The sequence below is a fragment of the Mirounga leonina genome, unplaced genomic scaffold, assembly GCF_011800145.1.
Source record: "Mirounga leonina isolate KUSES-001 unplaced genomic scaffold, KU_Mleo_1.0 Mir_195, whole genome shotgun sequence".
NCBI classification, from domain to species: Eukaryota; Metazoa; Chordata; class Mammalia; order Carnivora; family Phocidae; genus Mirounga; species Mirounga leonina.
The window spans coordinates 6,530,681-6,546,765 of record NW_023270490.1 but is presented as its reverse complement, the minus strand read 5'-3'; the positions used below and the strand labels follow the sequence as shown (position 1 = coordinate 6,546,765).

The following is a 16,085-nucleotide window of genomic DNA, read 5'->3' as shown; positions in this document are numbered from 1 at the left end:
AGGGCACAGGCACACGGCCGTGTGACTGGGTGGTGGAGGGGGCACCAGGAGTCGGGGGATGGGGGCAGCCAGTGCCCTCTCTTCATCCTGCAAACTCCCATGTGCCCAGGAAGCGTGAGTTCCTGTCCTAGGTTCTGGACGTTCAGGGCAGGACAGCAGCCCAGCTCATGGAGCTGGGATCCTTGGTGCGTCCTCCTCCTGGGGACTCAGCTGAGTCAGCAATAGTTCACAGAAGTGGGTACACCTGGCCTGGCCTGGGACGTTTGGGGGTTCACAGCTGCAGGTGGTCAGGACAGAGGACGGGATGAAGGAATCGGTCATCTACATCCATACCTGCCCACTGGGCTCTGACCATGTTTTCAGTTAGATGCAAAGAGCTCTACACGTGGGGTGAACTAGTTCTTTGCAAATTGGTTTTCCAAGCGTGGCTCTTAATTCTCTGAAGGAATGTTTGCTTAACCGGAATCCCTCATTTCCAGCCGTGGGGGATCAAGCCTGCTGCCCCTTCAGGACGGCTGGTAGAGGCTTCTTTGCTCCCCTTGTTGTCTGGCTCCCAAGGGACACTTGGCAGGTTATTAGTATTTATTACTTTGGAGTTATGTAAACTTTACACATAAGAACACAAATACATCTTGGCTGCACGCATAATTCTGCTCCCTGCCTGTTCACTGTTGGCCTGGAAATGAGCCATGAGAGGAGCCATGAGAGGAGCAGGTGTATCCCTTTTCTGATCTCATGTACTGTGTGCTCCTAATGCATAAAGTTACATAGTTGTTTCTAGCTGCCAACATCTCAGCCAAAGAGGGTGAACTTGACCTTGGAAATGCTGAAGTTCCTGAAAACTAATAGAGAACTATGTTTTCATGGCCGGCCTTCATTTGACGCAAGGAACTAGATACTAGAAATGACTAACTACAAGGAAGTGGCCAACACGGAGAGACTTCCATGTCAGCTTTGGTGACACAGTGACAGAAGCTTCAGAATAAAGCTGCAGGTGTCCACCCAGTTAGCCTCCTGGGATAAAGGAGCTTTTCAGTCTTGAGTTAACCAACTTTTACATTCCCAAAGTAGTATTTCATGCACCATCCACCCAAGTGATAGTATGATGTGACCAACTTCACCAGTGACGCCGGCTAAACTTCTGTCATTTCCCCAGAATCCCACACAAGCAAAGAAAATAGCTCATTGTAGTAGCGCAACATTTACAAACTGGTCACACACAGGGCTGCTTCCTAATCAGCGACAGTTATGGCTTAAGTTCCTCATACACCACAAAGATGTTTGTTTCAGGGAATTTAAGCGGCTCGTTTCGTCAGATACAAAATTAGGGGTGAACAATGGCTTACATTTTTAAAATAGATATTTTATTCCCCTAGTTCCATAAAAACAATGTAAATACAAGCAATCTGTACATCTTGCTGGTGAAGTCACATATTCCCTGATCCTTTGATCTCATCTTCTCCAGGTTCTCTGTTCTGTTGGGGCCCTACTGGCTGCAGGAGTGGAGTGGAGGTGGGGCTTAGAAGAGAAGGCCGTGGCTGTTTGGTTTGGTGATTGGTTTTATTGCTTGCCCTGTCAGTCCACTTCCATTCCTCCAAACATGGAATCAAAGTTTAAGATTTCAGCCCTTAAACCTGTAGGACTCACCATCAGCTTTTTTTTTTTGTTTTTTTGCATAGGCATTACTAGGGTTCTGAGTGGTAGGGAGACTGGTCGAGAAGGTGGTTAGGAGCGCGAAGCCAACTGTGTAAACAGAGACCAGACCACAGGAGGGACTTCCTAGCACTCTTATCAGGCATCTTGCTCAGCGGTGTCGATGTCCTTGGAATTAGATCCCAGAAAGGCAGTTCCAACTTGAAATCAGTAAAGCCTTTTGGCAATGGGCTAATTGCTTTAAAATGGTGTGTGTGTGTGTGGCAGGAGAATCCACTTTAACAATCTTGCAAGTGGAGAATTTGTTCCACAAATGTTCTTGTAAAAGTTAACTGAAATAACGGACATAGGTTACTAAGGCTTAACCAGGGAACGGTCAGCAGCCAGGTGGTAAAACCAGGATGGTCAATTTATAGTTCCTTTAGTTTTCTGATTGTCACATATGTAATTAAACCCCCTCCCAAATCTGGATCTCCCTTGACCCAGGTGGCAGGGCAGAACTGGTTGAATCGGGGTCCCAGTGTGGACCGTGCTGTGTGTGAATGCAGCCCGGAAGGTAGCATTACAGGAATCCCACAGAAAGGAATTCCCTCCAGTCTGCCTGCTCCTGTTTCAGGGACAAAAATGACAATTTGAATCTGGGTGCTTGTTCCGTTTTTAACTGATAATGTCCCTCACAGCAATGGCGGGGGGGGGGGTCCTCAGGTAAAACTGGCTCAACAGAAGGTAATAACACCTGCCCACCCCCTCCCTCCCTGGCTTGTATTATTTTGTATTATTTCACAGTTGCCTCCCATTTACAGCAAGTGCAGCTAATTTTCCTTTTTAGAGAGTGATACAAAATCTTTTTCTACATAACAATTTCAACTCAATTAAAAAATATAAGTAGCAACACAATTTAAACATTGTGACGGTAGTTCTGGAATGTTTGAGAGAGAGAAGGTTAAGCAAAGATTGTCTTAGCTTTCCATGTGTGCAGTATCCAAATTCACCCGTGGATAAGGCCGTCAGGAGCCATGTGATCCCACTACTACTGGATAAAATTCCCTTATTTTACCTAAACAGAGACAAATGACCCTGACCTACTTCACTGAAATTTGAGAAAAGCCACCTGAGGTAGGGACCATCACGTCCAGATTTGAAGGTGTTTTCGGATCAATGAAACACACCAGAAATACTTGGTTATTTTTCTTCCCTAAAACAAGTGTAATGAACGTCAAAGCGTTGATGCTAATTTAGATCCTGATTACATATTGTTAAGTCGGAAATTCTGCTTCATCAAATTCAGCTGTTTTGCATCCTATCGTCTATTAAACCACAGGCAGCCTGACGACAGATCCTGGAGGAACGGAAATTTTAAAAAGCCAGCTTAATGAATCGTCGCCCTTTAAGAATTTGAGCGGAGATTAACCCCGGGGGCTTCTGCAGACCAGAACCTCACCAGTGATCTTCCAGAAGGAGCACTTTGTAGGCTAACAGTTTTGTTTGAGATGCCAACTCAACTTGTGATGTTTTGCTGACATTTTAGATTATGCATACAAGCCCTACGATGAATAGCATTAACAACATTTGTAAAGCAAAATAATTACAATTATTAAAAGAACCTGAATTTTGTTGCCAAAGGTCAAACTTACGAGAACATAGCAATTAGCTTCCTGTCCCCACCCTCCCCGCCCCCCAGAAAAGCTCTATCCTAAAACTAACCCCGAATTTCTATTTAAAAGAAATAGGTTTGAAGAGTTCATCAAGGCTTTGCAGCTGGAGGTTTAAAAAATCCCACTTTGCGAAAATATCTGACAATGAAGGGCACAGACACTAGGGTGATGCTGATTCGCACCGGGGCAAACAGCTTGTGGATGGCGTAGGCCACCACGAAGGTACTTGTGCCCGCCGCCATTTTCGACTGCACCAGTGACTCTTTAAATCCGAGTTTAAGCAGGATTGCAGACATGTCCACACCACTGCGGAAAGAGACCCCCCCCCAAAAAAAAAATTTTTATCACAAGGCGTCAAATTAGGTAATCGATTTGGCTCTAAGATTTAAAGTATTTAAAAGACATGACGGAAGTGGCTAGATGAATACACATCCATAGGAAAAATGTTCTCATTCACAAAGAATCACACATGACAGTAAAAAAAAAACAAAGATCTGTTCCTGCCGAGATCTCACCTCGAAACCACCATGTAAAATATGCCCAAGGAGATTAGTGAGATGCCAACGTGCAGCAACACGCCCACGGCACCGTACTCTTGAAAAATCTTTCTCAGCTGCTGCGACTTGCTTGGCTTTTCCTCCCCTGTGCTGCTGGCAGGTGGGGCTGGTGTCGCAGCGATTTTGCTGGGATCCTGTGCACAAACAAAAAGAAGGGGAGACGTTCTGGGGCAGGAGCAAGGGTCTTAGTGGCCGTCAGCAGCTTTCGTGTTGCGCAGTGTTCTACTCTCCCTCCTGCCCAGTGAGGGACCAGTTGCCCCCTTCCTCCTCAGCCAGCTGAGGCTAGTGCCCACTTCGACACTGACTGCCCTGGAAAGCTGGGTATCGGGTATGAACGGCAGAATGACGGCCCCCAGGATATCTGGGTCCTAATCCCCAGAATCTGTGACTCTCTTACCTTACATGGCAAAAGGATTTAGCAGATGTGATTAAGTATCTTGAGATGGGCAGAGCATCATGGATTTTCTGAGTGGGACCAATGTAATCACAAGGGTCCTTATCAGTGAAGAGAGGGAGGCAGGGGGGTTCAGGGACGATGTGAGCACAGAAGCAGAGTCAGAGATCTGAGGAAGGGGCCACAGGCCAAGGACTGCATGTGGCCTCTGGATGCTGGAAAAGTCGGGAAATGGATTCTCGCTCAGAACTTCCAGAAGGAACCAGCCCTGCCCATGCCTTGACTTAAGCCCATTGAGACCCATTTTGGACATCTGGCCTCCAGACCTGTAAGGTAATAAATGTGTGTTGTTTTAAGCCACTGGATTTCTGGTGAGCTGTTAGAGCATCAACAGTAACTAAAACCTTGGGGCTCACACACTTGGGGACACCGATGGTGCTTTATCGAGCACCGTCTGCCAGCCAGGCAGTGCTCAGATGCTTCTCTCCTTCTGCTGTCGGCTTTCATCCTTGCGATCACCTTCTAGGTAGATACTGTTTTCTTCCCACTTTCCTGAGGAACAACACAGGCCTCAAAGACCGAAGAATTGGCCCAAAGTCACCAAAACTAGAATCCAGGTTATCTTGGTCCACAGCCTGAGCACGCGACAACCATCCTAGACTCTACAAAACAAGGACAGTGGGTGCAAAATAAAATGGAGAAGCTACGGTCTATTTACTACCAGAATCAGGGATTACCCCGGATATCTGAGCAGATACAGGGAGGGCCGATTCCTAGGCCATAAACACACTGGCTGGGATTTGCACAGAAACAAACCACCGGACTTGGCTTCTCTTAACATTTATTGAGCACCTACAGGGCCTGGAATATTTGGGAGAAACAAAAAACCCAAGAATGCTGGATTTCTTTTAAAAAAGGCTCCTTCTCAATATGGAGAGTGCCTTTTTTATGAAAAGATTTCTTGAATCTTAATGACCTGTCTCAGAGCTCTTCCTGGGAGGAAGTATCTGGGTCAGTGAGCTCCAGTTTCTGCCTCGCAACATGATTGGTTTTTCCTTCATATTTTTAGAGCGGGCTGCACCCGAGCTGCACTTCAAAGGCAAGAGGGAGGAGTATGACGGCCCAGAGTCCCCAGGAGGGAGGCGCAGGACTCCCTGAACGAAAATGAAACAACACAGGGGTCCGAAGCAGCACCTCCAAACCTAGCAAGGCTCCCCGGGGCTGCAGGGGACCTCCCAGCCCTGCCCTGCTTCAAAAGCCCCTGCCCTGTGGGCTTGAGCTTTGACCAAGCATATGGGGCAGGGTGGGGGGGGCAGGTGGCTTTTCTCATGAGCTCCCAGGTGGCTCAAGTGCTGCTGGTCCATTTGTACCTATGTCCAGGTGCCCAGAGTCGGGTTTTGTGCTCTGGGGTGAGGCCTGGGCACTGGGATTAGTTATCAATTGCCCGGGGTTGCCAGGTAAACCCCTGCTTACCAATCCTGCCTCACCTTGCCAGGCTTTCCCACCCTCAGCATGTTCTCCAGGGGAGCCCTCCCTGGCCCTCAGATGCACCTGCTGTGCATCCAACGGGGGACTCCTGCCCATAAGCTTCGTTCCTGGAATTCATCTCAATTTCATTAAACGCTGCTCACATTCCTGGGAATCAAATGTTACGGCCACTTTCAGAGTTATGAAAACAGAGACTTAATAGAAGGGGAGGGGCTGTTGGGATCCAGTACTGAGTCATGAATCTCAGAGAGTGCTTTTTTTTTTTTTAGAGCGAGCATGCACACGTGGAGGGGGAGGGGCAGAGGAAGAGAGAGGGAGAATCTCAAGCAGACTCCCCACTGAGCATGGAGCCGGACCCTGAGATCATGACCTGAGCCAAAGCCAAGAGTCAGACGCTTAACCCACTGAGCCACCCAGGTGCAGCCCCCCCACCCTTTTTTTTTGATTCAAGATTTTTTATCTTTAATCTCTTCACCCAGCGTGGGGCTTGAATTCACAACCCCAAGATCCAGAGTCGCGTACTCCACCGACGGAGCCAACCAGGCGCCCCTCAGAGAGTGCAGTCTGAGAGGCAGGAGCGCTGAACCTCTTCTGAAAGGTTTTAGGGAAACCACCTGTGTCCTCAGGCTAGGCCCCCCTCTACTGAGCCAGGTGCTGGGCTTAGCGCTTTAAAGGCGTCATTTCATAAAAACCCTCATGGTAACCCCATGATGTGGGCACCTCTGTGGCTCCCACTTTGACAGGCGGGAGACTGAGGTTCGGGGGCGAGTGGTGAGCAGGCTGGCAAGTGTCTGGACGGGTCACTGCACGGGCCACCTCGAGGCCACACGGCTTCTGCAGTCAGACTCGACTTCGTGTCCTGTAAGAGCTGAACACTCCTAAAGTTCTGGAACACTTCTCCCGGACTTCAAGGCTTTGGCGGGGAGAAGGAAAACCAGCCAGTGTCCTTTAGGTTGGCTAGCACGTCTAACTTCCCCTTTTCCTCAAAGCTTCTGCCTGGCTCTGCCTCCCACCGGCCAGAACGGCTGCTCAGAGCTCAGGTTCGCTTCTTTCTGATAAACAAGGCCCCACCCGCCTCTCGGCTGCCGAGGAAGCCCCGCTCTCCAGACGTCAAGCGCTGATAGCACAATGATCTACAATCTACAGCCCAAGTGCCAAACAACGTTCTGAGGCTGAGGAGGGAGAAAGCCCCTTCCATTTCCCACCCTTGACACTTGGCCCGACCAAACTGAATTACGTCCCATCTGTCCATTCACCACAGCCGAGTGGAGCTGTCTCTGTTGAGGACTCTTTTCTTTACAACCTCTATTTTGGCAAAAGGCCTTTTGGCCAAAAAAGAAAAATAAAGAGGCAGCCAGACTTCCAGCTACAGAATAACCCGCATCTCCTGCAAAACAATGGGAGGGATAAAATATTCAGACACAATGGACAATTTCCTGTTAGCTAGCAGCAGGGTTCATTGTTAACTTTCTAGAGTTAACAGAATCTTGGGACAATTTTCTTCCTTTTATTGTGGTAAAAGGAGGTATCTTTAAGCACTGTGAGCCATTCGGTTTCTTCTTAACCCTGGAGGAGAACGAAGAAACTAAAATAAAGGAATTTCTGAGGGGTGGCTTGCAAGGAATGGAAACTTTTCAGACCTTCATCTCTGTAAAATATCACCCTAAGTACCTGTGATATATTATGTTAGGCAATGCTCTGGGTGCATGTAACATTATACATCCCCTAGTGTCTGTACTGAGCCAAGCGCTTTTATATCCATGCCTGTGTGTGTGTGTGGGGGGGGGGGAGTGAGAGAGAGAAAGAGAGAGAGAGAGAGAGAGAGAGAAATTACCTCCCCCCACCCCCAAGCCAAATACTTAATAAAGTATAAAAGGCTATATTAGAAGGGGCAGGAGGGTTTGAAGAATAAGGCAAAGATGTTGCTCACTTGTCTGGAGTGACATCTGTTTTCATTCATTCAATAAGTAATAATACTAAACACAACACTACATTGTGATTATTTTGTACCAAGCACTCTTCTGAGTACTTTGAAAATATTAATTTAGATAATCCTCACAACAACCTTGTGAGATAGGCACTATTGTCATCCTTACTGAACAGAGGAGGATCCTGGATGCCCAGAGAGGTTGAGTAACTTTCAGAGGGTCACACAGGAATTACCTGTCAGAGGTGGGATCTAAACCTGCGGGTTCCAAGGCTTTTGCTCTAAACAACTATGCTGTGCTCCTCACTCACTCATGGATAACAGCTCTATGGGGGGTGCTGCTCTAAGTGTGGGGGGTACAGCCATGAAAGAAACAGACAAAACTCTACCCTCAGGGAGCCTATGGTTTAGTGGGGAGGGAAGGGACAATAAACAGAAAAGGAAAGTATCAGGGCTGCTAGATAGGACGAGTGCTATGGAGAAACATCAAGGAAGGGAGGCAGACGGGGAGGACTGTGGGGAGGGATGCTGCCAGTTTAAGGTCATCAAGGAGGGGCTCCCTGAAAACACAGCACACGAGCAAGAACTGACAAAAGACACTGGGGCTCAAAGAGAGCAAATCATTTGCCTAAGATTCCTCTCCCATAGTGTAAGTGTAGGCAGGCTCTGCCAGGTGACAAGACGTGAATCAGGTTAAGTGAAAAAGGCAGGATTCTCCTGTGGCTTCACCTCCTTCCTCCCAGTTAGAGTGGAGACCGCACTAAAGGCAGACGCGGGAAGGTCTCTCAGGTACTGACTTAAAATCCTGGCACGTCTGGAGACCCTAGCTGCACTCCCTCCTTCCAATGGCCCAAAACAAGGTGCCTGTGGGTAGCCAGGAGCAGCTGACAGGGGAGACCCCTGCACCTGCTCCCAGGCCCCACGAGAGATGTATGTTCTCAGGGAGATGACACTTTGAATGATGAGTATCTTTTGTCCTGACATCCTGTTAGGTTCTGATCCCACTCGGATCCTGCCCATCTACCAGACAGCAGGAGAAACAAGCACAGCTCATGGGAGCCCTGTGATTTATACATTTACTGTGATAGTTACATCAACAGCTAACATTAATTCAGAATGTACCCGATGTCAGGTTTCACACCCATGCTCCAAGAAATGTGAATTATTAACATCCCATTTTACAGACGAGGAAACTGAGAAACAGAAAAGTGAGGAGATTTGATCAAGGCCACAGAACTATTGAATAGAGACAGGAATACAGGGAGTCTTGAGATCGCACTTGTTCCTACTGTATACACATATCATGCACATACATATGCATATTCGTGTATGCTCTCCTCTCTCTCTCTCTCTCTCTCTCACACACACACACACACACACACACACACACACACACACACACACCTGCCAGTGCCAGGGCCTGGGCTGGGGGCAAAACTGATGTGGCTGATGGGACAGACAAACAAGTCAGGAGACCATTCCAGATGATGAGTGCAGAGAGGATGCACACCCATGGGACTGAGGGAGGCCAGTGGAGGCACCCAAGGCATCACTGGTGGTCAGGAAAGGCTTCCTGGAGGAAGGGACAGGTGGGCTGATCCATGAAGAGTCACTAGGAGGCAACCAGACATGTGGGGAGGGCTCAGGATTTAGGGACAAGATCTGCTGCCTGTTGGATGGGGGGAGCAGAAGGCAGGAGGCATGGTAAGGGTGTGAGTCAAATCCCCACGGAACATTCATTCAGGAAGCTCCACTGGCACTGTGCTCAGGCCTGCTTCAGCTCATGGGATTGTCCCCCAAACTCTAGTTGGGAAGCTGCTATCTTTAGCCCTTTGAAAGGTCAGCAAACAGGCTCAGAGCCTTCAGCCTACTCGGGGTGAGGTCACAGGGCTGGTGAGCGGAGGGATCCCATCCCTAGGCAAAGGGACTGCAGGAAGCCAGGTTCTGCGTGTCCCAACTCGTCAGTCCTGTGTCTCCAGACTGCGCTACTTACTACTGTTTTTCTTTCAGGAGACGAACTTAAAAAGAAAAAAAAAAAAACAAAAAAAAATTTTTTTTTTTTTTAAAGAAAGTCCGTATTACTTTTCTGAAGGGAAACCAGTTTTCACTTACCATAGATAGAGGGCAACGAAATGAAACAGGACAGAACGACACTGCTTCTTGCGCGAGTCTCGCCTGCAGCCTGGGAGGGAGGCCTGCTCTTTTGCTTAGATAAATAGGGAGTAGCAGCAAGCGATGGGAGGGTGTTCAAGAGAGCAGCACCCCCGGGGCCGTTCTCCTGGGCCCAGTGCGGAGGAGGCTCTAGCGCCACTTGAAGGGGAAACAACTCTGACAGCCATGTGAGCACGCTGCCAGCAAGTCCAGGCCCCAGCGACAATTCTCTGGGCTGCCGCCGCTGTGCCGGCCGCGGGGGCTCTGTCAGAGGCTGTGTGACCTTGGGCAGATCACCAGACCTCCCTGAGCCTCAGTTTCTCCGGCTGTCAACTGGGAGGATCGCTTCCTCGGCTTGTAGGGATTGGGGCCTCGGGGACCCCGGGGCGGGGGTCGGTCTCGTACAGCTGGGCGAGTAAAGCTCTCCTTCGGCGGAGGTGGGCCGGGATCCGGGCGCCCAGGGACCCGGGTGGGGGTGGGGAGGCTTACCTGGCGGTCGCGGCTGTCCCCGCGGACCGCGCGCAGCAGCGGGGCGTCGGGCCCGGGCCGGAGCAGCTGCAGCAACAGGGGGCGCGGCGCGTAGGGAGCGGCGGCGCCCAGGAGCCAGGAGGCGCGAGGCCGGACCCGGGCGCCCACTCTGCCCGCGGGACCCAGCAGCGCCAGCAGCCCGGCCATGGCGCGCGGCGAAGCGGTGCCGCGGGCGCAGCTGACCGGAGGGGGAAGCGAGTGCCGGTGGGCGGGGCCCGCCGGAGCCGGAGCCCAGAGCGGCGTGGGCGGGGCCGGAGCCGCGCGATCCCTCCCCAGCCCTGCCCACCGACCCCGCCCCTCCGGATCCGCACGCGGGGTGGGCGGGACCGGACCCGCGCCATCCCTCCAGGCCCCGCCCTCCAGGCCCCGCCCCTCGGAGCCGAGCCGCACGCGGGGTGGGCGGGGCCGAGCCGCGGGGTCCCTCCAAGGCCCCGCCCCCGCCCCTCTGGAGCTCGAGCCCGGCGCAGAGTGGGCGGGCCCGGGCCCTGAGCGCGGGGCGGAGTTTACCCGGCGGGAGGTTCGTGCCTTTTCCTTGTCGTCGGAGTTTAGGCGGTGTGGCCTCGGCTGTGTTCTGTTGGTTGCAGCAGAGTCGGAGGGCAGCCCAGATTCAAGAGCGAGGGGGTTAGACTCCTCCGACGTGACGGAAAGTGGCGAGGTCACCTGTGGAAGGCTTATGGGATGGGAAGTACTGTTGGGACCATCTTTGAGAGATACAATCTGCCACAGTACTCAATAACTATTAACTGGTGATAATGATAATAATAATCTTTGGGCTTCTACAGAAGAAGAAACAGGCTCAAAGAAATGGTGCCTTCCCTGAGGCCTCTTCATACACTTTTCATGCCTGACATCTTTAGCACTTTTTGGTTGAAACCAGAGGATTCTAAATGTTGCTAGATCTCCGCTATTTTAGGCAGAAAATAATTTAGCACAGGGAATTAGTGCTTGGAAAATCACTGGAAAAGCTAGAGGAGTGGGCGTTAGGCGCGGCCCCCAGGAAAGACTGCCTGGACACAGCAACGCTGACCAGCCACAGCTGGGAAGGTGAATGAGCTCTAGAACGCACTGCCATAGCTGTGATCCAGGGTTCAGGAAACTGCCACCACTGCACCTGGTTTCCAGCTCCCACAGAACAGGTCACCGGACCCTGGAAAGGCAGCCAGGCTGCTGTCTCTGCCACGACTGCCTGTCCACACCCGTGGCCTGGCGACTGGACACCTGAATTCTGCTGCAGAAAACCCCAATCTCTGCAAACTTGTTTACCAGCAGCAAAGAGCCCAAACTGCAGGAAGATGTCTCCGCCCCTTTTCTGCCTTCAAAATATTGTGCAAGTGCATCCAATTGGCAGAAACGAATTCATATCCAGAAGCCCAGCTGCAAAGGAGTCTGGGAATCTTTAGCTTTTCTGCCAGGAAGGTTCTGTAGAGAGATGGGATCAATGTGCCCTAATTCAGTAGGGCAGCAAATAAAAACCCTTTCTGGACTCTGCCTCCGCCCCTGCCCCTGCCCCCCACTAGAAGAAGCCCCTTCTGTCTCATTGACTAGAACTGTGTCACATGATCACTCTTAGCTGCAAGGGAATCTGGCAAAAGGAAGCAGAGTTGGCTTAGGAGCAGGCACATGGTCTTCCTAACACAGTTGAGGTTCAGTTCGCAGAGAGCTAGAGGAGGATGGCCGCTGGGAGGTGGGGTGGTAACTCCCAGATGGTGCCACAGGGCTGTGTGTGTGTTTGTGTGTGTGTGTGTGTGGCAGAGAGTGAATAACATGGGAATGCATGTGTGCAAGTGGGGAGCAGCATACTCGAGTGTGTGTGTCAAGTGTTGAGGAGGAAGGGGATGAGGTGCTGAAGAAATTTCCTCCTTTCCATCAGAGGAACCCCTTTTCCTAGTTTCCAAGGGGGAACACGTTATTAATCTGCTCTGGGGTCGGGGGCCTGTGATTACCCATGAGGCTTGTTTCTATAGGAATGTGGGGAAGAGATTCCTGAGCCCAAGCAGGGGGACTGTGTTAAAATGGACAGTGGGCAGTGTTTGGGAGCAATTGCTGTGTCTTCTCCCAAGGCATGTTCTCTGACCATACCTAAGTCTTCCTGCGGACAGGAGCATTTTTATTCCCGTTCTCTTTCTCTCTTTGTTAGGTGAAGCTGTTTTGTTAGGTGTGACTGTTCCAAATGTTTTTGGCCTGTCTGGAGTCCTCCTTCTGTTTTTGTCCCTCTTCCCGAGGCAAACCCAACCACCACCACCCCCATCCATCACTTCTTGCGTCCTCTCTGTTCATTTCCAATCAGCATTTCTTATTCTGTGACTGTGTGCCCGCTGCTGTGTTGGCAACGAGTGACACAGAGAAAGGAATGCCTTGTTGTGTTAGGATTTGGTGATTAGCCTCATGGCTTTGGTGCAGTCCAGGCTGGGCTTAGAGCCTGGCTCTGCCCTGAACCTTTGCTAAGTGACTCCAACTAAGTCTCTGCTTCTTCCCTTGTAGGAAGTGGGAGTAACAGCACCCATCTCAAAGGGCGCTCTGAAGGGCGCCTGGGTGGCTCAGTTGGTTAAGCGACTGCCTTCGGCTCAGGTCATGATCCTGGAGTCCCGGGATCGAGTCCCGCATCGGGCTCCCTGCTCGGCAGGGAGTCTGCTTCTCCCGCTGACCCTCCCCCCTCTCGTGCTCTCTCTATCTCATTCTCTCTCAAATAAATGAATAAAATCTTTAAAAAAAAAAAAAAGGGCGCTCTGAAGGTTAAATATGATAACACATTTCAGGGCTTACAGAACTGGGCCTGGCATGGAGTAAGGACTCAAGAAATGAAAACGTGGCTGGCAGTTCTTCCTTTGTGTCTACTCAGCTCCCTCTTTGTACTGAAGAGTTCCCCTCCCTGTCGTAGTTTGGGAAAGGCTGTCAAAATCTCAGTGCTCCACCTGCCCTCTGGTCAGGCGTTGGCCACAGGATCCAGGTCTTACCAAAGTACCCATTGTCCCTGGTATTGAGAAGAATGGGGTCATGCTGGATAATTGTATTATAACATGACTTTTTCACTTCACATGTCACTGATGTCTTTCCTGTTGAAACTACAGTAGTGGAATATTATTTCAAGGCCATAGAGCATTCTGTAGTGTTGATGCATCATGATTTATGTAATCCAGTCTCCTAGTAATGGATGTTATGGCCTGAATGCTTGTATTCCCCCTCCAACCCACCCCTCCAAATTCCTGTGTTGAAGCGCTAACCTTTAGTATGATAGTATTCGGAGATGAGGACTTTGGAAGGTAAATAGGGTTAGGTTAGGTTACAGCATGGGCTCTCATGATGGGATTAGGTGAGATACACTTCTTATAAGAAGTGGAAGAGACCCTGAACTCACTCTCTGCCTGCCATGTGAGGCCACAGCAAGAACATGGTCAGCAAACCTGGAAGAGGGATTTCACCAGACGCTGTTCATGCCAACGGCCTGATCTGGGACTTCCAACCTCCAGAACTGTGAGACATAAACTTCTGGGATTTAAGTCCACAGTCTCCTAGTCTGTAGTATTTTGTTACGGGAGCCCAAGCAGACTAATATAGATTATAATGGATATATATAGGTGATTTCCTTTTTTTTTTTTTTAATAACTTGGACTTAATGGCCAAGTTTCCTAGCCCTTTTTTTCCATACCCATTATTTCTAATGTGTTGTAGCAATAGATGCTGTTAGTAACCCTCTCCTTGAAACAATCTCATCCATTCATTTACCGGCTTACTCAACACGTACTTACTGGGTGCTGACGACGTGTATGGGGTCTGCTGCCATCACTTGGTGCCTTCTGATTCCTGTCCCTCCATGAGGCAGGGTCTTCAGAGGCAAACAGGTCAGAGGTGAGTTCTGGAGTTCATGACCCTTAGCCATGTGGCCCAGAGGAAGGTATGTAACCTCCTTGAACCTCAGGTTTCTTTCTCTGTAATGTGGCTCTCTATGGCTTCCTAAAAGGACAAAAATTAACCATGTGTGCAGGACAGATGTGGTATGGCCCGAGGCTTCACTCCCCAGCCCCCATCCCTCCATCCCGACACAAGTGGCCTTGTGGGGCACAATGAAGGAAGGAGGAGGGCAGAGTGGAAAACATGACTCTGCAGACTGCTTTTTTTTTTTTTTTAAGTAGGCTCCATGCCCAGTGGGGCATGAACTCATGACCCTGAGATCAAGACCCTAGCTGAGATCAAGAGTCAGATGCTTAATTGACTGAGTCACCCAGGTACCTTGTAGACCACTTTTGAATGGAAACCGTGAAAACTTGAGATATATAGTCTCCTGTAAAGGGAGGTGGGCATTCACTCATTTGTTCAGAAACTGGGCATTGAGGATCCACATGGTGTTTGGTGCTGAGCTAGGCACAAAGGGGACTAGAGAAGAAGTACAGGACAGGGCTCTAGTCATTGAGATGACAAACACAGAAAAAGCCCTTAAGCTCCTCCATTCCTAGGACATGGGACACCCCCCCACCCCGCCCTTAAGCCAGTGTGGAGAAATGTCACCAGTGGTAGCTGTGGCCTCTCACTTTCTCCTTCTGGCTCACCCTGTGGGAACTCCCTCCCGGTTTGCACTTGGACCGACTTTGGGTCCAAGCCACAGCAAGAACATGGTCAGCAAGCCTGGAAGAGGGATTTTCTTTCTTCTCTGCTTTTCTCCATCTCTTTGAGGAAGAATCATGGCTAAGAACATGGGCTGTGGGGGCAGACCTACCTGGATTTGATTCTGAGTCAGCCACTTAACTAACTTGGCACCTTGGCAAGTCACTTCACATCTCAACACCTTGTGGTCCTTACCTCTGAAACGTGGACAGTAATAGTAAGCACCTTGGTGCTGGTGAGAGGCTTGAATGGGATCACATCTTTCAAGTGCTTACCCTAGGGCCTGGTCTGTGGCAGGAGCTCAGACAATGTGAGTTGTTAAGGGGATTCTGAATCCTCCTGCCCCATGTTCCTGCCTGGTTGGGTTTTCTCCTCTTTTTTCCACAAATAAGATAGAAGATTGATCCAGTGCTTTGAAACTAATGACATTTTGTAGTTTGGAGCCAAGGGCTGGGGCTTTGGGGTCAGATGGCCTGGGGTGTGCCCCCACTTCACTGTGTACTAACCATGAGACTAAGCAAGTCACTTAGCATCTGTGAACCTCAGTTCTTCATCTGTGAAATGGGAACAATAATACAGGTGGGGACCTGTACCCACCTCACAGGTTTGCTGTGAAGATTAAGGGAAATCATGCACATAGGGTGCTTGGCACAGGGCCTGGAACATACAGTGCCTCTGGAAAGCTAATCGTAATACACATGGGGACCATTATTGTTTCTATTCATTCATTCATTCATTCATTCATTCATTCATCCATTCATTTACTCATTCATTCATTCGGAGAAGAGGGTGAATGGTGTGAGCTAGATGTAAGTAAAGGCCTCGGGGTGGAGGGTACAGGGCATGGGACCTGAATGTCCAGTTCAGTGAAGCCCCTTAGGGAGAGATGCTGCTTATAAACCTCGCCTTGAGAAAAGTGGTAGCTTTTGGAGTTGGAGGATGGAGGTGTTGAGATGCACCAAAGAATCTCCTCTTGACTGTCCTTGAGATAAAAACAGATTATTCTCAGGATGCCTGGATGGCTCAGTTGGTTGAGGTCTGCCTTTGGCTCAGGTCATGATCCCAGGGTCCTGGGATCGAGTCCCACATAGGGCTCCTTGCTCAGCAGGGAGTCTGTTTCTCCCTCTGCCTGC

At 50.0% G+C, this 16,085-nt stretch overlaps 1 protein-coding gene across 1 annotated transcript; it reads right to left on the bottom strand.

Annotated features, from left to right (window-relative positions):
- Positions 1–1,342: 1,342 nt before the first annotated feature.
- On the bottom strand, positions 1,343–10,546 carry FAM210B (family with sequence similarity 210 member B). Its single transcript, XM_035025431.1, has 3 exons — positions 10,315–10,546; positions 3,824–3,999; positions 1,343–3,614 (listed from the first exon to the last, which is right to left on the bottom strand). Exons 1-3 carry the CDS (start codon positions 10,498–10,500, stop codon positions 3,398–3,400), a joined length of 579 nt encoding a protein of 192 aa, XP_034881322.1. The 5' UTR covers positions 10,501–10,546; the 3' UTR covers positions 1,343–3,397.
- Positions 10,547–16,085: the final 5,539 nt, after the last annotated feature.